Source organism: Ochotona princeps, chromosome 16 (assembly GCF_030435755.1).
Source record: "Ochotona princeps isolate mOchPri1 chromosome 16, mOchPri1.hap1, whole genome shotgun sequence".
In the NCBI taxonomy this organism is placed as follows: domain Eukaryota; kingdom Metazoa; phylum Chordata; class Mammalia; order Lagomorpha; family Ochotonidae; genus Ochotona; species Ochotona princeps.
The window spans coordinates 7074910-7099046 of record NC_080847.1 but is presented as its reverse complement, the minus strand read 5'-3'; the positions used below and the strand labels follow the sequence as shown (position 1 = coordinate 7099046).

At 48.5% G+C, this 24137-nt stretch overlaps 1 protein-coding gene across 1 annotated transcript in view; it reads left to right on the top strand.

The window, feature by feature from the left end:
- The window catches only part of VAT1L (vesicle amine transport 1 like), a 128116-nt gene extending 105181 nt beyond the window's left edge, over positions 1-22935 (top strand). Inside the window, exons 8-9 of the mRNA XM_004584044.4 lie at positions 20522-20605; positions 22058-22935. Of these exons, the coding sequence (XP_004584101.1) occupies positions 20522-20605; positions 22058-22156 (183 nt within the window). The 3' untranslated portion in view covers positions 22157-22935. The remainder of the gene's footprint in view (positions 1-20521; positions 20606-22057) is intronic.
- The last annotated feature ends 1202 nt before the right edge of the window (positions 22936-24137 follow it).

The window sequence follows — 24137 nt, the reverse complement described above, 5'->3', positions numbered from 1 at the left end:
CTTAGTCCAGGCTAATGTTCATATTCTCATTCTGTTGTTGTGAAGTAGGAAGAGTAATGCAGAAAAATTAATTCTATGTATTTGAAATACAGAATAATTTAAGAAACACTAAGTTAAACCAAGTGAAACAGCAGGATTTCTTGTCCAGGGGGTATGTGTATTTCCCACTGAGTTGACTGTAAAAACTCTTTGTACCTTATTTAATAGGATTTCAAAAAGCACCAGGGGCCCAGGGAAACACAGCTTGGGAAAATAATTTCCTTACAAACATATCACTGTCTCCGCAGTACTCGGACTTGTGAAAAGAGTGGGACAGTTCTAGGCCTTTTGTAATGTGCAGTAGAAACAGAGGATCCAGAGACGCGAACAAGCAAGCGCTGTTTTCTACCGGTGGTGCTATCTTTGTGATGTGGCCACTCATTCACGCTGGCCACAGCACACCCAGGTTCCCCTTCTCCCTCCTCTGCCTACCAACCTGCATTCCTGCTGGTCTCCATGGAGTCACAGAAATCCAAAGGGAAATGACAAAGAGGGTCTTTGTTCAACAGGAAGTACTAAGACAGCTCTTAGGAGAGGCCTCCTGAGAGTTAAGAGTCCACACAAGACCATGCAGTGATTTCAAGGATTTGAGGCACAGAGAGATGAGGAAAGCTTGAAGAAGTGGTATGTGGGCAGGAAGTGGAAGGAAGTGAGACACTATTGTGAAGAGAGCCAGGGAAAGAGGAGGTATCGAGGTCCTGGGGTGGAAGTGGACTGAGTACCTTGGAAACGCAATAATGAGGTAACCATGGCTGGAATCAGGAAGTATATAAGGAATGCAGCAGTAGATGAGGTCAGAGAAGCAGGGGAATTCTCCAGTCGTGGAGTGAGGAAAGCCATAGGAGCTCTTGCAGCAATGAATTCACATGGCTTGAGGGGCCCGGTTTGATCTAATGTTCCTCTGTGCCGGTGGACTGTTCCTGGGATGAGGAATAGAGCAGCAGCAGGGGGAGTAAGTAGCAAGCTGCTCAAGTCTTTCAGGTAAAAGCTGATGGTTGCCCAGATAACTGTGGTCAGAAGGGAGGTTTAGAGCGGTTAGATTCAGATTGTCTCGGATATTCAACCAGTCAGACTCACTGGTGGAAGGTATAAACAAGTGGAGGGGATGAAGAGAAACCTCAAGATCGTCGTTCAGAAAAGCAGGAGACCCTTGGCCCGGCGCAATGGCTCGATGGCTAAATCTTCACCTTGCAAGTGCCTGGGTCCCGCATGGGTGCACATGGGGGAGTATGCACAGTAATGTCTTTGCTCCCCCATGTTTAGGAAAAAAGAAAAGCCTACTCTTATCTCCAATCTCGCATATACCTAGAAAGGTGCAGGGAGAGAGAAGAAAAACCAAGAGGAGAAGGGCAAGTGAGAAATGTGGGAGAGACTCGATCCATTGGATTCTACTGAGGGTCATTGCTGGTGGAAACCTGGCTCAGAATCCAGTCCTGGAACATGAAGCCCACTCGTGACATTAAGTACCTGGGTGACTGCAGACCTAACATCTGAGCCTTCTGATGCTCAGTCTTGTCAGTGATCCAGTTGGAGTAATAACACGTGCTCACGGGGCTGCTGCGCATTGTGGTGTGATATCATGGATAATCCACCTGACACTGTCTGCACAGCGGATACCTGAAGCCCATGCACTTCATTCTCCAGAGCATCCTGCCTCTATCCCTTTCTGACACCTCTTGATTGTCATCTTCCGAGAAGTAATGATATTTTCCTGGAGAGAGATCATAGCACCGGTGATTTGTCTTAGAAACTTCCTGCACTGGTTGGGCACTGGTGGGTACAATGGGAGCTTCTAAACCCATAGGAAATTGGACATTCCTGGGTGTCTTATCATTCTGCCCTATGCTCTAATGCTTGTATACTCTCACTATATTGAGATTTCAGTATAGAATGTTTGTACTTACATAGCCATATTCTCACCAAAACTCTCAGTGTATGTCCAATTTAAAGCTGATGAAGCAGCGACGTACAGTATCTTCATAATGTGCCCAGGACTACTAACTTTAGTAAGTGGAGCTTGACCTTTCTCAGATTACCATGCAGAAAGCCCTTTCTTTCACACTTCACCTGCCACCCACCTTCATGTAAAAGCCAGCAGCAAAGAGAAGGACCCAAGTTCTGAAACCAAGAAAAGGACCTTGTTGAAAAGGAAGTGGGATCCCCGGGGCTATATGAAGGGAAAATCCCACCTGAGCCTTTAACTAACAGCGCAACTCATGAGTTGAGGACATTAAAGACTTTCAAAAACCATTATAAAGGATCTCTTATTTGAGACAGAACCATAGAGTTCTGACATAAGATGTCAACCCACTGGAGATTTGAGAATTGGGAAAAGGGACACTTCTAAAAATGAAAGACATCCCTCTACATAGGTAAGATGGTCACCGATTTCAACAACCAAGTCCACTTGGTGCTGGTGGCAGAACCAGAAAAACCACCTTTCACTGAAATGGGTCTGAACTCACCCAGGGAGAAGATACAGCTTGACCCATATCTCCTGTACCCGTTAGCCTAGCATATACACTCAACAACCGCTATCGCCCAGAAAAGATGGTCCTAAAAGGCTGAGGGTGAGTCTATCTTTCACTGTCTTCTGTTGCTCACATCCTCTGTTTAGAGACTGGGTGTTTCTATGGGTGATGCCTGAGTTCCACCTTGCCCTGATGGATCAGAGTTACTGGAGAAGGCCCAGTGTCCCTGGTTATACTGCAGTTAGAACTGTTTCTGTCTCTCTTGCCTATCAGATCCTGACTCAGCAGATAGTTACTGAATTCCAGCTGTGTGCCAGACTCATTTTAGGCATTTGGGGTTATATCCAAAAACACCCCCCCCCCAAAAATTCCTCTTTGTGTTCTAGAACCTACATTCTATTGGGGGGGTGTGCATGAGTGGGGAAAATTATTAAATATGAAGAATAAGTGAATTGTTTTATATTTTATGTTAAAAGTGGTCAATGCTAAGGAAATCCGAGGAAATTGGAAGGGAAACTGAATGTGAGGATGGAGGAGAGGCATGGGTTGGCTGGTTTGTGCATTCAGGAATCTCTTCCCCAGCTCTGGACGCCCTGCACCCACTGGCTGCTTCCTGCCCCTGTATTCTCCTGCAGTGTGCAGCAGGGTAACCTTTCATTGCTAGCAGGCATTTGCCGCTGCCTCTGCGTGGTGCCTTGCAGGGAACACCTGTCTGTACCTCTCTGTAGGACTGAGCATGTGCCAATTCCTGGATTCACGGAGGAGATTTGTTTGAGCAACACTCAGTTGTGTGCTGGCGCTGGAATATATACACCAGGTCCTGAGAGCCAATGGCCCATATCTCTTTTCAGCTATGCATCAGTAATGTGATCTCGTAGCCTGAAATCAGCAAGCTTGGAAGTAGTTCCGCTAATGACTGCTATACATCAGACCTCCCTCCAACATCTTGATGCTGCATATTTACCATCACACCACTGGTGGCATTTTTATATGCTAAAAAGACAGTCACACCGGAATACAATTCTACAGTGTACCCTTCACCCTGCATCTATCAACTGGATTTGGTCCTTCTCTTATTTCCTGTGCAGTCAAGATCAAAGGATTTGAGATTCTGGACCCTCCTCCCCACACCCTTTGCTCCAAAATTCACAAAAAAGTTTAGAATAATGCCTTGAGGAAATACAAAGGATAAAAAGCTTCTGCATTCTATTTGTTGTCTTATATCTTGGTTTGTTTGGGTTTTATCTCTTGATAGTTATTACACTCCCCTCCCCAGAAAATGATGGGTTTCCAGGGCATTTTAAATTTCAAACATTTAGCAGGGCCAGTGCTAAAATAGCTCATTAAAGAGTGTGGGCTGGAAGGAAGGCTCGCGAGTCCACTTTATATGCAATAATCAATTACGGCACATTGCTCAGCATCAGTTACTATCACTCTTTTTTAAGATGCAATTATAAGAATGAGATCATTAGGCTTTAGAAAGTTGTTCAGTGCTTCTTTAATGTTTCCACACAAATTCTCCAAGGCAGGATAAAGAGAATGGGCATGGGGCCTGAACAAGCCAATCCTCTGCCTGCAGTGCTGGCATCCCATAAGATGCGTGTTCAAGTCCCGGCTACTCCACTTGCAATCCAGCTCCCTGCTGATGGCTTGGGAAAGTAGCCAGGATGTCCCAAGTCCTTGAGACCCTGCACCCACATGGGAAACTTGGAAGAGGCTCCTGGATCCCAGTTCTGCCCACTGTGGCCATTGTTTAAGGCTAGCCAACTTATGCCCACTGTGGCCATGTGGGGAGTGAGCCAATGGGTGGAAGAGCTCTCCATCTCTCGCTCACTCTAATTCTGACTACTGATTCTTGCTAGTCCAAGCCAATCCCAACATACCTCTCATCGGTATCTTGTGTTTAGTTCATACACCCATGATAAGTAAAACACAGCAATAATAGTTTTTACCTCTAAACCATCCAGCATCACCTAATGTGTTTTCCAAGGCAGCTCCACTCTCATCTGAGATCCCTGGGGAGAGGCTGGGACATGGAAGAGCCTCACATTGAATCACCTGGTGAGAAAGTTATTTCCTTTGCCTTCCTGATCCAGTCTTCCTGAGTAGTAAAATCTCAGTGGGGTGTTAATCTGCCTTAACCGTCTCTCATTTGAACAAACAAGGAGCAGGGCCCAGGACCGGAGTCTGCCAGCAGGCAAACATATCAACCTGGAATGAAATAGAATCATTTCTTTTTATTTTACTTGTTATATTCAGCTGTTTATGATGAATTATAGCCCTTTTCACCTGGAAAGACAGTGTTAGATTTTCTTTTAAATGTGTTACTAGTATTTTACTTAATGCAATGCTTCTACTAAGGTGCTAGGTGAGCCAGATGTCCTTGCAGTTGGAGTCCTCAGAAGATGAGGCTTGTTCTCTTGTGGGGGTGGAGTGGTGGTGCTGCTGCTTGTGGGCACAGTCGGGGCAGGAGGCCCTGGAGACAGCTTGGTTGCATTAGCAAACATGCTTAGATTCAAGCAGTGGCATCAATGTGCTGACCTGCACCTGCCACTTTGACCATTGCCAGTTTTCGTAGTGTAAAGATTTCCAACGTGGCTAATGTCAAGCTACCAAGCTGGCATCACTGAGCTCAGAAATGCAAAGAAGCATGTACAGTTAGCTTTCATGAACCAGCAGAAGCTCTGGTTGACCGCCAGATTCAGCCATCGCTTCTTTAGGATAACGTGAGGCTCATGCAAGTCCAGACATTACACTTGCTGAGCCTGGCCACCACAGTTTTGCAGCTAAGTGACCTTAGGAGACTGTACAGTTATTAAGTGATGAGGATGAGACTTAACTCTAGGTGTAAGTCCACTGTCGAGCTGGCATCACTCCCCTCCCAGGCCTTCGGCACACCCCTCTGCAGGTATGCCACCGCTCAGCTGAAGGAATGCAGCGGGTCTCCTCTCACTATCTGAGGCCTGAAACATCTCTTGAAGCATTAGAAGCTTGAGCTGTGTTGCCTTTTTTCTCTCTCTATGAACACTTTCTGCACCCAAACTCTTCCATGTAGCACTCAACGGGAAAAGGGGAAACAAAGACCTTTTGTCCCGCAGGTCTTTTTGTAAGTTTCATGTTCATCCTCTGGAAAGGTCCAGACATCTCTGCTGTTAAAGTTCACTTTCACCTTGGTCATGACCTTGAGCACCCTACTCTCATGTTGTAAAGAGAAAAGGGCCTGTCATCTCTTTTTACCCGTAAATTAGGCATTGCTGTGCTGTGTACAGATGAGAAAACGGAGGCTGAGCACTTGCATGGTATTGTGAAGATTCCCTTGCTTACATGTCAGAAGGTGGCGCTAAGCGCTCCAAAGCCCACACTGTTCCCACTAAACTCAATCAGTCCCATGTCTTAGCACAGCCCAAATTTGACAAATACTGTTTTCTTTTTTTTTTTTTTTTTAATCTCTGTCAAGGTGCAGGGTGGATGGGCAGTGGAGAGAAAGTCATTTGTGGCATTCCTAAGCAGTATCTCCAGTACTCCCAGAAATTATTGAGCTAGGTCACCCAAGAATTTACACTTACTGCACTGAGATACTAGACAGAGGCCTTGAATTCAAATTCTGGGAAGGGAATGGCCCAACCCCTGGGAATTATAGGTTAGTCCCACTCTCTCCATATAAAGCAGAGGGCTCTCTTCTCGGGATGGTACCAGTGGTTGTCATCTCTTTCCAGGAGTGTCCATTGTTCTGCCCTGTCCAGTCCTTCCCTTGCTCAAAGGCGGGGCTGGGGAGGTGGGGGAGGAAGTACACTTCTGTTCATGTTATGGGGATGAGTCAGTGGTTTTCTTAGTCCTACACAGAGGAAGAAGAAGAATGTGGTCTGTAGGCCAAGTCTGGGATCCAGCATTGATGCTGTGTGCAGCTGGCTGCTTGGCCAAGCTTCTTCAAAGACGATCATTTCCAGCAAAGCCACTGTAGAAAGTGTTCTCAGCTCAGGAGACAGCCAGTCTTAGCTTAACCTGGATGTCAGGCGGACCCTTCGTGATATTTCCAGTGAAATAACATGACAGTGAAGTCATTTGCAAAAGTGAAAAGTCCACTTCAGGGTCAAAATCCTATCTCTACTTAAGGTCCCCTGAGAGCTGGTCCCAGTGGCCTCTCCCTCCTCTGAACAGCGGCTACCAACACGAGATGGGCCAACAAAGCTTGCTCTGAAATCATTAAAGTCAGCCAGCTTGTATTTCAAACGTCTACATCGACTGAGCCAGGCTTTCCAGGCTGAAAAAATTAAACCGAGGTTCCTGGCCAAGCTTTGTGACTTAGCTGTGTGTCCTTTGGCGACTTTCTCGCCTCTCACTGTTCGCTTCCTCCTTTTTATTCTTTATCATCCATCACTGCAGGGCTGTCATGAGACTGAGATGAAGCCAGTCTTATTCACAGAAAGGTGACTGACTTAGTACTTCAGGTTCTATCTGAGCCTTTAGCTAAGTCATATTTACATGTTATAATCAACTCTCCACACATTCAGTAATTAAGTAAAATCCTGCCCTTCCACCCTGCGGACAGTGAAGATAGCCACAGCCCCCATGCATCAGAGTGCTAAGTGTCTGCAGTGTTGTAAAATCTTCAAAGAAATCCTTTGCATAAATAAACAAGAACCTTGCATCACATCCCTGTCTCTGCCCTTCTCTAATTAATGACTGGCAGCTTAGCAAGATGAAGTTTCCAGAGGCCCCAGGGTCAGTAATGTGCAGAGAATGCCTGGACAAGTTTTCGTCTCGGGACCATCATGTGTTCCTATCACAGCCCCGCTGGTCCCTCTGACTGTGCGGCCTCCACTGGATTGTTTAACCTAAGAGGTAACAGCTGTCGACTGGGAGCAATTCTGTCTGCCAGGGAATGGCTGGCAGTGTCCAGCAGCATTTTTGGCTCTCACAGCTGGAGGACTACTGGCATCTAGTGAATTGAGGCCACGATGGTGCCAAACATCCCATGATGTGCAGGGACACCCCACAACAAAGGATCATCCAACTGCAAATCCTACAAAAACAATAGAAACCCTGATCTCAGAACCTAGTGAGCTGAGACCTCCTGGAAAGTTCATTTATGTTCCTGGGATCCTAGAGCAGTTCTCGCCATTCTGAAAAGGAGCGTCTGGCGCTGCTGGAGATACCCTAGCTACATCTCACCCCCTCCAGTCAGAGCAAAGTTTCGCAGGCCTCTTGGAAACACTGAATGTTCTCATGGCAGAGAGTGGTTTAAGGGTCTGAAGCTCATCTTTAAAGGCTAGCACTCCCGGTTCTTTCAGCTGTTTGACCTTGATCATATTAAGTTTAGGTTCAGATTAAATTCTAGCAGCCTTGATTTCCTCATCTGCAAAGTATGCACCTGCACAAAACTTGCAAAGATTAAGGGAAAAGATGCCTTTACACCAATTAGCTGGTCGCTGCTGGCTCCTTCTCAGAGCTCAATAAACACGATCATTAGCGTCATTACTCTCCCTGTCACTTCCGGGAGGCAGAGCCCAGCTATTTCCGCCAAGGTTATCATTCAGCCTCTCCAGTACAGCTGGTGGCTGAAAGGATGTGCTGCTTCTTTGTACCGAGACTTTCTACAGAGTGGCGGGTGGCAGCCAGCAGATGGGCCCTGGACAGAGGCAGGTCCCAACTAATGCCTCCCACACACACACCCTACACACACACGCACACCCTACACACACCACACACATCAGACCCACACACACATATATACACACATACCACACACACACAAACACCACATATACACATCACACGTACACCATGCACACATCACACAACACAGACCCACACACACACACACACACACACACACACACACACACACGCAATCAACTCTCCTGAGCTTCCCTTTACTGTGGAAGAATTTCTCTAAAGCCTGGGTGGAATCCCAGGTCACAGAGAATGAGGGGGCTACTTATAGACTCAGGTTGTACACTGGCCTGCCTGATGGGTGTGCCTACGGACTACCCGGCTTGCACCAAGGACCATTCACAGTGTTCAATTTCAGGGCCATCCAGAAGCTCTAATCCACGGAGGGAAATGCCACATCCCTACCTCTACTGTTTACACAAGGCTTAAAACTGCTCTGGCACACTGAAAAGCCAGACAGTGTGGCTGGGGACAAGTGTTTGGCCTGATGTAACCATCAGACACTTGCCTGGGATGCCTGTGCCACACATAGGGCAAAGAGCCGAGCGGGTGTCCCCAGCTGTGCTCCAATTTCCAGCTTCTTGCTGATGTGTGCCCTGGGAGGCAGCAGGGATAGTTTCAAGTGTTTGGGCCCTTACCACTATTTGGAGAGACCTAGCTTGGGTTCCTGGCTCCTGGATTTGGCCTCTTCTGGGGTGTTGTAGATATCTGGGGAATGAACCAGCAGATGGGAGGATGTCTCTCTCTCTCTGCCTTGCAAATATATAAGATTTCATATTTATTTATTTATTAAGATTTATTTATTTGAAAGTCAGAGCTGCGGAGAGTTCATTCCAGAAATGGTCAGATCAGTCAGAATGTCCAGGTTAAAGCCAGGAGCTTCACTGAGGTCTTCCACGTGGGTGACAGGGAGCCAGGACATTGATGGGAGCCAAGTCAGAAGTGGAACAGTCAGCACTTGAACTGGCACCTGCAGGAGATGCCGCCATCCAAGGCAGCAGATTTACCTAATACACTATAACACAGGCCCACCAAATATAGGAGATCTTAAAAATAGAAATATAGCCCTTCAAAGGAAGAACACTCTAACAATCTCTGATAATCTTTGTATTTTGTTGTCTTACCTTTTCTTCTTGTAGACTTAGGTGTTTGCTTTTGCTTTTGTTTTGAAGTTTGATGGCTTTTAGAAATCATAACTGCTCAATGTAAAACTTTTGAGGGCTGCTTTTCCTCTTAAACACTTACAGATATCTTAAACCGGGCAATATGAAGCCAGGAGCTCCCTCCAGGTCCCATGTTGGTGCAGAGACCCGAGGACTTGAGCAAGCTCCTGCTGCTTAAAAGCAGGGAGTTGAATCAGTAGTGGAGCAGCTGGGACATGAACTGGCATCCACGTGGGATGCTGATGACATAAGCAGAGGATTATCTTGAAATGCCACTGTGCCGTACCCTCGAACTGTTTTAAAGCTATCACTTGTGACACCACATCCCATATAAAAATGCTTGGGCTGGACTCTTTGCTCCATATCCAATCTGGCCTTCTGCTACTGCACACCCTGGTGATGCCTCGAGTACTCAAGTCACTCCCACCCATGTGGGAGACTGGGACTGAGTCCTAGGTCCCTGGCTTTAGCCTGACACGCCCGCCAGTTCTCACAGCCAAGTCTCAAAAAAGACCTCTGTAGTTCTTTCTCTAATTCTGCCTTTCAAAAAAGTTTTTAAAAAGATCTTTTAAAGACTCTGTAAAAATTTCCTATGCTATTTGGTGTGGACATGATTTCTTTAGTGTGGGTAAGTGGCTACCACTTCCCAATTTCTTCTAAGCTGCTTGTGTGCTACAGGGACCTTCCCATCCCTACCCCTTCCCATGATTCCAGAAGATCCAGCTGTCACACCAAAGTCCTCCCGACAACCTCAGAGATGAGCCCAGTCTGACCCTCAGTGAACCCCAGCCCAGTCTGACCCTCAGTGAGCCCCCGTGTGGAACAAACGTAATGAAATCTGCTCACCCCCTTCCACAACACACCAGCCGGTCAGCTTCCAAGCAGGAACGGAAGTTACCGGAAGACGATGCCCCCCTTGGCTGCTTCTATTCCTTAATGCACTGAGACTGCTTCTGTCCCGTTGCCATGGCAGCACAACCTCAAGGCTAATAAATATTCCTTGTTGCTTAGAGGGAAAAATTCAGCTAACAGGCAAGTAGAGAAGGTGCAGGAAAGCCAAAGGGAGCCCCTTTCTCTATCCACTCAGGCCTCAGCCAATGAACAAAGAAAATGAGACTTGAGCGTCACACAGGCAGGGCCAGAGGGAACATAATGAAGGTTCTGAGGCTAGCGAGACAATCTGTTTCCACTGCTAATTAGAGCGGATGAAGGTAATCAAATCTGGAGAATCTCTCAAAACATAGGTCATTTGAGAAAATCCTTGTAATTGCTTAGGGAATTAGGAGTCCCAAATATCCTAAAGACGAAGTGGGATGCAACAGCAATGCCTCACTGTCCCCCCTCCAACCCAGTCATTCCCCCTTGTCAACAACTTTGGGTCCCAGCTTCTTCTCACCCACTTCCCATCTGCAGGCCCTTCTCTTGGGGATACTTGCCTGGGACCCCACTCTGCTTATGTCCATGCAGAGACCACTCTACACCCTTTACAAGCTACAAGGGACCACAGCTCTCCAGTGCCTCCGCATGCAAATGTCACTTTCCTAAGCTGAGTCCTGTCCTGCCCTGAGCCCACCGCCTCTTCATTCATGCCTCTGTCTGCAGCCTCTCCTCACTCTTGTCCTGCCCTGTGGGAGGGCAGATGTCTCCAGGGCAGGGCCTCCGCATGAGCACCCACGCATACTGCCTGGCCTGTAGGAGGTAGGAGTTTTCACCGGTGCAAAGATAGCCCATTCAGTTGAAAGGATACCTTCTCCCATCTTGGGAGACTGTAGTAGCACTCTGAACCTCTTCAGCATCCAGCTTCTAAGAAACCCAAACGCCTTGGGCTTAAAAAATGTCAGAAAACACAAATGCTAGGTCCTGACAACATAGTAAAACAGTTCAGCATTTGGGTGCTGGAACTATTGTCATAGTTATTTGAGGAAGAAAGGGTCCAATTCACATTGTAGACGCATTTCTTGGAAAATTCAAAGTATAATCAAAAGCAGCAATATTAGAATACCATGACACCATTCTCCCTAATTCTGCCTTCACACCATGTACCTGTTACCCTACACTGATTAACATGCAGCCTTCCCTTCCCCATTCTGGTATGTGTTAAGTTGATCTAACGACATTTTATCTGTAAATATTCTGCCAACAGTATAGGTCGAAATCGTAGCACTGCTGCCTTCTAAGTGTGTGGTGGAAGACAGGTTCATTGGCCTCCTTAACCCTCCTTACATGAGATGAGATTCAATAAGCTTCATCCATTACAGGGTTAGAATGAAGAGCAGATTGTTCAGTGGAAAGACTTGACAGAGAGCACAAAGTCTAGCTTATATGGAAGCGTTCAGTGCTGGTCGTTAGCACCACCACTGCATTCACAGCACAGTCCCCACATTTGGGAAATGCAAGATGTAAGACCTTGTCTATCGATCACCAAGATTCTGGCAGCAGAATTGGGCAGATTGGCAAATGGAAGAGCTAGAACCCCGGGTGCCCAGTAGGAGGCCAGATGAAGAATCCTGTGGGGGCAATGAGGTGGCTTCCAGTGGGCTGCAGCAGGGGGCATCTTTCTGCAGGCAAAGTCCTTGTATGATTGAGGGAGTCGGGGAGAAGGTGACTTAAGAGAAGGAAACAAGAAAGACTGTGGGGCCGCCCATGAGGGGGATCTTAGACTTTATGTGTATGACTGCTGGCTATGATGAGGTAGTGTTTGTTATGGCCTCTGTGTAGCACGGTGCTTCTTGTTGGTCTTGTTATTTAGACATCTGCAGACCACCCTGCCCCATAAGCCATCCCTCAGTCCTGGCTCTTGCAGCCTCCCCTCCCTGTGGTTGCGATCGCAGTGAGGTTAGCACTTTCTTTGTGTTCATTTTCAATACTGTTACTCACTGCAGATACTTTTTAAAACACAAAAAGTTACAGTGAAGCAAATGTAAGCTGGTCCTGCCGGTCCCTCTGAGAGCCAGGTTCTTTAGGTTGACAAAACCTGTTATTTGTTGTGTGCGTTGTATAGATGTGATCACGCTGACCATGCAGTTACCTCTTCCATTTATGATTTCAGTAAGAAATGGGAAAGTAATCTCACAGGGTGATCTTGTCACTTCCTTCAACCATGGCAAACACTTCCCTCCACCCTTCTGCCTTTCCATGTGTAGCTTTCTGTATCAGTTTTATTTTATACTGAAATCTATTGAGTTGCATATATTTCACCTAAGGCTATATCCTTCCCTGAAGCTCAGAAGGTGTGTTGCAACATTACAGAGAGAGAGAAACAGGTGAAGATGAGCTCCTGTTGGAGTAGAAAGGACCCTTGGTCTGCTATGACCAAGGGAAACTAGAGGCAGAGACACCAGATCGGGGTGGAGGTGGGGACTGCAGTGATGTGTCTGTCGAGGTCCATGAGGACTGCTGGAAATCAACAGAAAGTAGGAGAGGCATAGCAAAGGGTTTCCAGCAGGAACCAGCCATGCTGACATCTTCATTTCAGACTTTTTGCCTCCAGAACTGTCGCAGAGAAAATACTTTGCTGTAAGTCATCCAGTCTATGGCACTTTGGAACATCAGTCCTGAGAGGTGAAAATAATTGCCCAATGTTAGTGTGTGCTTGTGTTTATTCTAAGATAAAGCCTGCTTGGCTTTGCTGTGGACTGGGTATAAATTGTTCACGGCATTATATCTGGGCCCTCATTCATATGCAAATAACTATTTACTTGGTTGTAGTTATAGTCAAGTGTGGCTTGTGTTTCTAGATGTGCGCTCCACTTGGCGGAGCACTGATTTGCATTTCTCAAGTCAAGGATGTGGGTGCTGGCCGTTGGTTCACATCAGATTCTGCTATTCTAATGAGACAGGATCAGCTGCTCAACCGCAGCATGCAACTGCTTGTGAGATTTCTAGTCATATCCGAGTGAGATCTGACTCAAGATGCCCCAGGCTCTGGGTGACTCTGCTGACCTGATGATTCCAACTTGTCACGCACGTCCTGTGACCCGAGTGCCAGAGAGATCAGCTCCTCCTGCCATCAGCAAATACAGCTCAGCGGCTTGGTCACTTAAGGGGCCACAGAGAGATGGTGGGTGGATTTAATTAACAGGAAAACAATATCCTGAAAGTGGCTTCATGCACCGAGCAGAACTGAAGTCATGGGATGCTTGGGCAGAACCAGTGCTGAGATGCGATGACTTCACTTTTGCCCTGCCATGAAGCACTGTGGCTCACTGCTTTCCTAGATGCCAACAGTGCCCTGTTGCATATAAAATGGTAAATACAGTTCAGCTCTCTCAGGAGCATCTTAGCCAAACAGGGGGGTTCTTTTCTTGTTTCTCCCATGACCCCCACTGTCAACATAATAGTCTAGAATGAGAGCAACCTGTCACATGTTAAAAACAGCACATATGAGGCAGGCATTTGCCTACCAGTGAGGACACCTGCATTCCATGTCAGAGAGCCTGAGTTCCAGTCCTGGATTTGGATCCTGGACTGAGTCCAGCTCCTAGGAGGAAGAGTAACAACTCAAGTATTTGGAATCCTGCCACCCATGCAGGAGGCCTGGATGGAACTCCCTGCTCTCAGCTTCTGCCTCTGCCCAGTCCTCACTTACTATGGCAGGTGCTGGAGGGTAGCCTCACTCTCTTGAAGTCAGAGGCCAAACTGTGCACTTCTGTTGCTGAGCATCTCTGAGCTGTGCCCTGCACATTCCTCCCAGGATTGAGCAGAAAGCAGAAGCAAACCTCCTGGGTTAAGGCCCTAGCCGAGGTGTTATGTGCACTGAGCTGAGGCAGGTGCCTGCCCTGTAGAGTCCCTTGGCCAAGAAGAGGGAGGGAGATGGAAAAAACAATTCTCATAAAATCATCCTTCTCGATGGGGATCAATTTTGCCTGCAAGGATTTTGTTGGCAATCCCTGGAAACATTTCTGTTCATTACAGCTGGGATGCACAACTGGCCAGTGGGCGGAAGCCAAGGATGCTGCCACTCTCCCAGCAAGGAATTATCTGAACCCAAATACAGAGACCCTTTAGGACCGAATGGAGTGTCATGACCCATGAACAAGAGAGGCAGGTGCACACACAAGTGCAGAGGAAACAACGTTCTATACAGTTCCCTCGCAAGCCCCTGCCATGCTACACACACACACACACACACACACACACACACACACACACACACAGAGCCTTCCTTCCTCTCTCCCACTTTGTCACTCTCTCCTATTTGTATCTCACCTCACACCTACCAGCAGTGCGTCACGCTCTGTGGTTGGACCCAGCTGGGGTTGAAGCCTGTCCTCTTCCTACTCCTCTTCTCTTGGTGTTCCTAAGCCTCATTCTCTTCCCAGCTCCCCTCTAAGAGAACAGAGGTGCCAGCAGAAGAGGGGCGGAATATTTGTATGTACCCCTGATTGACGGCCTGACAGACTCCCACTTAACTTATAGGGCTGATGCAAAGAAATGAGAGCATGTCTGCCAGGTGCATCGTGGCAGCATCTGCTGGGATGCTAGTGGGCAGCCTCCTCCAGCATCCCATGGAGTCACCACCTCTGCTTTGTCCTTTGTATTTACTGGGTTTGAGGTTAGACTCTCACCTTCTCCTCTCACCCACGGGTGCGTGTGACTCTTTTACTACTGCATTCTTAGTTGGAGAGCCTTCACCACTTCCCATTCATCCTCTGTGAGTGGGAGGATCCAACAGAGATCCTCTTTGGTCAAAGTAGGGGAGAGCCAGCTCTCTACAGAGGCATTCTCATTGCTTCTCACACTCACGTCCACCGTGCTCAGTCTCTGTTGCACACCCTTAGTTTTGCATGCTAGCCATTCTAAACTTAGCGTTTGTCTGGATGACATGACCAACGTATCTTAATTCCCTTAAGTACCAAGATGCCTGAAATCCATGCAAACCAGCCCTTGGTCTGCAAGCCTTCTCAATTGTACTTCCCACAACGTCTTAAGGTATGTGTTTTTGTCCCTTTCAGTGATGACTGCCCATGGAAGAACTTTCAAGGCTTTGATGTATGTTAGCATTCCTTACAGCTATAATCCTTTTCGACATGTTCTTACATTTATTTGACCAGTTCCAGACGAACATTCAGGCATCAAGGGATGCCATGCTTATCTGTGGATAAATAAGATCCATGTCATTGGGAAATAAGGCAGCTACCTCATTACGAAGGAATTGGGATCTTCCAAGGAGAAACAGCCTCACTCTCTAAATGGATGATTTCACTGAATGATTAAGAATCAAATGATCTAAGCTGTAGGGGCAGGCATTGTCATGCATTAGGTAAACCAGTGTTTGTGGTGCCCGTATCCCATACTGGAATATAGCTCCCTACCAAGATGCATCCTGGGAAGCAGCAGGTGGTGGCTTGAGCCCCACGGCGTGTCTAACTATGTCTTCGGCTCCCAGCCTTGGCCTGTCCCAGTCCAAGCGGTTGTGGGCATTTGGGAAGTGGAGTAGCAGATGGAAGATATCCCTGCTTTTCAAACTAAAAATAAACATTAAAAGTGTCTCTGTCTATAAAACTCTCCCACTGTCAACTAGAGTACTGAGCTACTTGAACCATCACCTACTGCCTTCCAAGCATTTGCATCAGTGGTAAGCTGGATTGGAAAAGGACCAGGAATTGAAGTATCCCAGTACTTAAATGCTGGCATTTCAAATGTTGTCTTTTTCATTATGCCAGACACCTACTCCAAATGTGCTAAACACTAATTTTATATTTTAAGTCATCATCGATCCTTCCCAAAGATGGACGTTGTTAATGAGTAATATTCCACAGATGACTTTGTTCAATGTACATCTTAATTAAAGTGTTACTCATTTCTTCTTTCTCAAAGCTTTTAATTTATCATCTAATAGGCACAGTGATCTGTGGAATTATCTATCTTTACTTTTTCCTATTTTAGGTGGTGAGGCTTATTGCTATTCACGGCACAAGCCAAGTGCTACAGTTATTAAGTGGTATCATTTGTATCCTAATGACTTTGTGCCTTTCACACTGTTCAAAAGGAAATTGAATATTATGAAGCATTTAACAAGACCCCAAACAAAGACTGAGCATTGCAAACCCCAAGGTACGTGCCAAGCACTCACGTAGGAGCAGGAAGGAGTTTGAAGGGTGTCCTGCTTGCTACGAGCCAGTGTGGGCGACCACAGCTCGCAGACTCAGACGGCAGCAGCGAGGCCCCAGCCCACCTGCGCAGCACCCTGCTCCACATTCACTTCTGCTCTTCGATCCCAAGGCCACTGGCCTTTTTAAATTTCTCCTTTGGATTCCGCTCCCTCTGGTTGGCATGACCTCTCCCTCCTTCAACGAGGCTCAGTTCTCTTCACCCCTTCCATCCCAACCTATTTCTTCAGAGACGCTCTCCTTGGTCTTCTTAGCAAGATCAAAGCCCCAGCCACATTCTCACAGCACCACAGAAATGATTACCAAGTGGTCGAGTCCCTGTTTCATGAAGTCTGGGTCTCCGTGAGACAGAAGTATAGGGATCTTTTCCTTATTTTGTTTTCTCATCATCTTCTTGCAATGCCAAACATAGGCTCAATATGTTTGCTGAATGAAATGCATTTGTATGTATGTATCAATTTCCTCCAGGAAATAAGCAGCACACTTTGGTAGGGCTTTGCAAACATGCCAATAAGAGGAGCATTGGCTAGGAGGTTTCCAGAAACAGCAGGGATGTTGAGACGTGCAGACGCTAATGGCGGAGGTGGTGGTGAGGGCACCGGCCAGCAGGAACAGGCACTGTCATGGTGAAGGGGCAGGACTTGAGCCTCAGACAGGAATGACAGAGGGAACCCTTGAGCTCTCCCTCCTCCTGCCCCTGGCCTCCTGCCCCTGGCCTCCTGCCAGGAGCTCACGGGAGTGACACACAGCTGAATGCCAGGGGACAAGAGGCCCCGCTGGTGTAGTTAACAGGGAAATAAACGGAGAGGGCCAGAGAATGGATGAAGGGAGCACTCCCTGAGAATAACTGGAACCCCTCAAGATTGCAGCCCTCAGCCTGACTGAGTCTTCCAGAATTTCCTAGTTTCTCAGCTGGTGGAGATTAACAATATTCTAACTGCTGCTCCTCAACTAACACGCTGTGAACCAGTTAAAATGTCCCTGTAGGTCGTGCTGCGATCTTGGAAGTCCACAGACTTTGCTTAGAGCAGCTATCAGTGGCACAATATCAGCTCTAACTGATGGGGACTAACTAAGCAAGTCAAGAATTCTGCATTAAAAAGAGCCCGGTAATACAAACTGAAACGTTTTTCAATAAATTCTTAATTGGGATGCTGTCTTTAACCTTGAGAGTGCATTGGAGCATAAGAATCTTTGTTCACTGTGTCCTATTCACAGAGACAGGGGTTCTGGAAGGCTGGAAATGGGGTGTCCCTTGGAGCACCGTCCCCAGCACTTGTCTGGTTTTACCGTAATGACTATATCCAGCATCAGGGGCCATCTTGCTCCTCAGCCCTGACTCTCCTGTTGCCAGGCCTGTTACAGTCTCCTGCCTGTCCTGCTTAAAATGTTATTTCAACATGTAATAAGTGTCAGTCATTCTTAGACATTTATCATTCTTGTGGGGGGGGGCATGGGTGTGATGATCACATCTCTGAAGTCCCATGTGTGTTTTTGTTTTAATTTGTATATATTTATTTGAAAGGCAGAGCAACAGAAAGATCTTCTATCCACTGGCTCGCTCCACCATGTGTAGCTTACAAATCCCAGGCTGCTTTACTCCTAATACAGCTTCCTGGAAAGGTGGCAGGTGATGGCCCAAGCGCTTGGCCCCTTGTCACCTCCCTGGGAGACCCAAATGGAGTTCCAGGCTTCTGGCTTTGGCCTGGCTGTTGCGGCCAGTTGGAAGCAGCAGTATGAAGATTCTTTCTGTTTCTCTGTCACTCTGATCTTTCAAGATAAATCTCTAGAGAAAATGAAAAGGTATGGCTTTAAAAGAGTTTGTCTGCAGTGGTTACCAAGTTGCGTGCCTCGAGGCTTCCAAGCTGATGCTGTCACTTCTGGTTGGCTCGAGACTGCCCTCAGAGTCGAGCCCTGTGGCCTCTCCATGGAGCAACTCACACAACTGCCTGCATCCTTCAAGGGAGGACACAAAACAAGTCAGAGGAAGATGAAGGTTGCCATCTTTAAGAACCTGCTCTTGGGAGTGATGGCTGCCTGTCCATCCCTTGAGCTGTGTTTGAGTGGTTCCAAGTCCCTAGGTGTAGCCTCCACCCAGGGAGAGGGGACTGCACCCACTGAGAGCCACCACAGACACCACCTGCCATGCACGGAGGATTTTCAGTCTGCCTTCTGCATCTGCGGGCCCTGTATCCGTACTTTCAAACAACTGCCCATTAAAATGTTCACAGGGCCCAGCGTGGTAGCCTAGTGGCTAAAGTCCTCGACTTGCATGCGCCGGGTTCCCATATGGGTGCCACTTCTAATTCCAGTGGCACCGCTTCCCATCTAGCTCCCTGCTTGTGACCCGGGAAAGCAGTTGAGGATGGCCCAGGGCCTTGGGATCCTGCACCCGTGTGGGAGACCTGGAAAGAAGTTCCTGGCTTCAGATTGGCTCAGCTCTGGCTATTGCAGCCACTTGGGGAGTGAACCATCAGAAGGAAGATCTTCCTCTCTGTCTCTTCTCCTCTCTGTATATCTGTCTTTCTAATAGAAATAAATAAATATTTTTAAATGTTCATAAACACGATTTGCATCTGCACTGAGCATGGCAGCGGTTTTGCTTGTCGGGGTTCCCTACACCGTACTATACAGCAATCATTTACACAGGAGCTATGCCCTAGCAAGGTGTTACAAGTAAGCTGAACATGACTAAAAGCCTACAGGAAGATGTAGGCAGTTTGGATACAAATTGAGGGGTCTTCCAAAATAGAAAACAGACAAGCGGACTTGGAAGAACATGTACGAGTTCCAGGAACTTGCTGAAGCCATACATCTGTGCGTACTGTGTCATTTTTACGTAAACGATTCAGGTCCGGGGACATGCACGGCCATGGATGACCACAGTAGCAGCCGTAAGGTCGGAGGGTAGAAACCCTTCTCACCACTGTCACTGCACAGAGAAAAGGGACCGGCTGGGCTGTGTGCTAGCACTGGCAGCTGCTATTGCTATCTATCTTCAAGGCAGAGCTGGGTTCTAGCCAGTGCCCGATTACAGTAAGATAAAGAAATAAATAAAAATATGTCCGATGCATCTAATTTATTTCAAATACTGGAGTTTATGGCATGTTCCCAAATAAGGTACTTGGGTGCTTGGAGTCTAAAGGTATCCATTTCCCCTATAGGATGTTTTATCCTACGGCCGTTTCCCTTCCTAATTCTGGCAGGAAACCCATGCTTTTAGAGAGATGTTGCTAGAAACATGCATGGCTTAGTTTTCTCATGCGGCAGGACCGCAGGCGCGTGAGCATGCTGTGTGCTCTGTATGACTGGCCGTCTCCAGCTTTACATCTTTGCACAGTTGTATAGCATCTCCACAGAGCAGACACACAGACACACTGGTGGCCTGACCCTCCAGTAGGAATGGCTCCAAGGACTACTAAGATTGTGTATCTTCTGTGTGGTTTTTCTGTTTCTGCTACCACTGAAGAACTAAGCCTTCGGAATGAAGCCCCCAGGAGGGCAGTTAGAACAGAAACATGCTCTAACTCTCTCCAGTGAGGTTGCCCTTGGCAAATGCTGCCCATCAGCCACAGGTTGGGGTTCTCTCACTAAGGTGGGCATTGTGCCTTCCTCATGGATTTTTAAAAATCCTGACATCCAGCCTAGAAGCAACATCGAATATTCGCAGACCGGGTAAATGAATAAAAGTTATTTTTTAAATGGAGGTTTTAGGAGAAATTACATAGGCTAGATCTGCTGGGAGTCCTTGTTTTCACCACGGGCTCTGCAGCCCTGTCCCTGACTCTGGGTGAAATTCAGTCTGACTGACAAGGGCCTGCCACCTCGCAGCAGGCGATCGTCGGGACCCCAGACGGCCACCCTCCCTGCCTCTCACTGGCTGGCACTGAACCAAGGGGTGTGAGCGGCGCCTGCGGGACCTAATCTACCAGCTTAGCCACTCTCGCCTTGGGTCGCAGCGCCCTCTGGCGGACACGTGACGGTGTGCATTCAGGCTACCCCCACCTCCCGCTGGTCACCTGGCCTAACCAGCCTGCCCGTTGCTTCTGCCCTTGTCTCGCAGGTGAAGGAGGCCATGCAGCGGATCCATGACCGAGGGAACATCGGCAAGCTGATTCTGGATGTGGAAAAGACCCCGACGCCACTGGTGAGTGAAGTCACAGGAGCCCCTTCAGTCAGCGAGGGCCCCGGTGAGACAGGAGGAGACAGGCTCCAAGGACTTTGCAGATGACAGGGGCTGTCAGTCCTGGAGGTCAGCGCCAAGGAGGACCAGCAGATGCTTGCTGACAGTGTCTTCAGCAGAGCACAGCAGAACTAGACCTGCCTGTTACAGGTGCTGGCACTTGGCTGCCCCAGGTGGGAGGATTTCCTGGTGACGTCTGGCAGCCTCATATGCATGTGCTGCCATGAATGGTGGCACGTATGCCGCATGAATGATGCCGGCTGCCTCCTGTGATTCCACTGAGGTGTCCATGCAAGACTGCCTCACTGCCTGGGTTCCCAGCCCAGCTCTGAACCCCGGGTTCTAGCAGGGACAAGTTACTTTGCTATCCAGCTGTGACGTCCTGCGTGTGACTTGGAGGTGGGGATGTTCCCTTAGGTCAGTGAGAATGATACCCAAGGCCTAGGTAAGGCTTAACACGGAGAGTCTCGGCTTTCTTAGCTCATGTGCATGGCTCTTGCAGCTGCAGCACTCCTGAGCAGAGATGTCCTGCTTACTTCAGACTGACGTGTGCGTCACTGCAAACCTTTCTCCGGCTTGTTTAGCCAGAGGCAGGCTACCCGGTCCACTTGATGAAGGACAGTTTAACAAGAGGGTGTTTTCCAGTGTTGTGTGGCCAGCAACCATATGGATATGGTCTACTAGGTGCCAGGACTCCGTGAGGGCAGATGAGAGTATGAGGCTAGGGAGGAGAGGGGGCAGGGTGCTGGGTGTCCTCTGCTCCCGAGATCCGGCCTTTAGACACGGGACCAAGTCTGTTTCAGCACCATGAGGACAGAGATGGGCACTGGAGCTGTCCTTGGCAGCTTACTGCTTTTGAGCAAAATAGCTGGCACTGACTTCCTCCCCTGAGACACTCCTGGACGGAGCCTGCTGGGTCCTTGTGGTGGGCGGAGGGAGGGATTTTCATCAGAACGGCACCTAAGAGAACCCTTTTGCCACCACCTCAGGGCCTGCCCCAGCATATCCCTGGCACCTAATAAAACAAAAAGACAGTAAGGAATGGATCTTTGGAGCTTTTGTGCAATAGGGAACATGATCCATCTGATGGACTTGAAGGAAAGCCAGAGTGAGAACAAGTACCAGGTTGAGGACAACTGTGAGCGTATCAGCACACAATGTAAGAGCATCCCACATCCGGGATGAACCCAGAGCAGTCCTGGAGCTGGCACCCAACGGGAAGAAGCCGGCGGCACAAGGCCCGGCTTCTAGAGGATTCCACTGCTCCCTGTCCTGCTCAGCAGGTGCTAGCGAAGGGGACTGAAGCGGGTCCATTGAGGCCCTTTGTCCTCTGGGAATGACAACTGTCCAAGTCAGGTGCTCAGGGCAGGTGCAGGCGGGGTGGGTGGTGCTCTGACGAGTCCTGTTGGATTACAGATGGCCAACGACAGCACAGAGACCAGCGAGGCAGGGGAGGAGGAGGAAGACCACGAGGGCGACAGTGAGAACAAGGAGCGGACGCCCTTCATCCAGTAGCCTGGGACTCAGGCAGGAGAACGAGAAAGGCTGGGGGAGGAAGAGGACCTGGCTGAGAAAGCTCTTCCGTGCTCGGTGAATTGATGCTCTAGTCCAGTGTGTGTCGTGTTTGTCTGCAGTCAGCTGAGCTAAAAAGCTGTTGTTCACTGTTGTTTTTGAAATTAAGTGCCAACCCCATTCCATGCAGTATTACGTCCTGCCTCAATCTGCGTGTTACATTCTCTTCTCCCCTCTTCTCAAGGCCACCCATCTTTAGGTCCTTCTTGACAGTTCTAGAACAGTCTTGCAAAGTCATTTACAAGTCTGCGGGGGCAGAGAAGGGCAAAGAGGAGTGTGTGTAGGAAGGTGTGGTCACGAAGTTCCGTCCAGGGCCTGGAGCTGTTCAGGCCAGTGACGCTCTCAGCTGTCGGCCACTCGTGCCTCTGATGGGCACACTTGCCAATTTGGCCAGCAGAAGAGGGTTAGGCTAGGAGATGTTTCCATACGTTCTGCAGCTGTCCAGGCAGTGCCCAGCTCTCTGTGTGAGGCGGTTTCCTCATGTCACCATCAGAGGTCGGAGTCCTTCTCCCCTGTCCCTGTGGTGCTTGATTCTTTCCCTGGCTTTCACTTTCAAGCACAGAGAGGAGGGCGTGGGTTGTTCAGGGTGGCAGATAGGCCGAAGGGAGTGCGTTTCAGGACCAGCCACAGAGATTTCTCCTTGGGAACCATGTCTCGTGAGCAGAATCCCCCTGGTGAATGTTCATGTTTTAAGAAAACCCACCCCAGGTGGGACTACGTGGCACTCCTGAGGTCCTCCTGCGCTGTGCACTTGTCGTCAGTATCACCAGTTATGCTATCTCGCAAGCCCCGGCACTAAAACCCATCTTTAGTACACATGCCCCTTCCCCACCACCACCAAAAGAGCTCCCTTGAACGCTGACTTGGGAAGAAAAAAACAGTGAGTTTTATTACCAAAGTGTATTCCGACAGCGTACAAACTCTTGTGACATAAAGGGATGCTGTCCAGTGACAAATGTGCAAACGTGCTTGTCCTTCCCTCTGATAGATACTACCACCTGCAGCCACCCAGGGTCCCCGCACCTTGGAAATCAGGGGCCAGGTTACTAGACTGCAAACTCTTGTTCAATTGCCCAGCTCCTGGACCGTTAAGAAATGCCCTGCCCTATCTGGCCAGGCTTAAAGTGTCTACAAAGGGGACTCCTGTTGCCCTCCTTGCAAGCCGTTCCAAGCTTACCTCCACCACTCACAAACACAGTTGGAGACACTATGAGCCCATGCAATGAGTATCCCAGATCTCTCTGCATTCCAGAAGATGCGAGGGGGCTCCTGCATTGCCTAATTTCTCCTCCAACAAGCTTTAGGGTGAAGCCACCACCTCTTGCCCCGGGAGATGGGAATGAATGTATTCAACAATCACCTGTTTGGTTCTCAGACCCTTTTGTAGCCAACAGCACCTCATTCATCATGTTCCTTTCTCCTCTGTAAGCTTGTGATGATGACTGATTTATGCCAAATATTTATCTAAAGGGAGTTTCTCCTCATTGTGATGTCCAAGTAACATACAAGAACAGCAAAGGGTGCTGCCCTCTGGGAGGGGAGGCACGAGACAGCCTCGGAACTGAAACCCACCAACAACACCCTCTCTCCTCTACCCCAGGACCCCTGCCATTCCAGTGCCAGACCCCCAGAGAGAGCAGGGCTGTTTATCCTCCCCAGCAGCTTTGCCAAATGCTGTATTATTGGTTGTGTTTCTCCCACATCTGTGCCAAAGGAGAGTTTTTCATAAAGAGACATCCGGGGACATTGCTAGGGTGCTGGGCTGCAGGGGGGGGACACCATCACCCTTGCATTCTCTCCTCCAGGGAGTGAAAACATAAGCCCGGGAGGTGCACAGTGTAAACGTGGGGAGTCGTTCTCCCTGGTCTGCTTCAGCAGACAGGCGTCATGCCAGGGGGTAAGCAGACAAGCCAACCCTGACCCT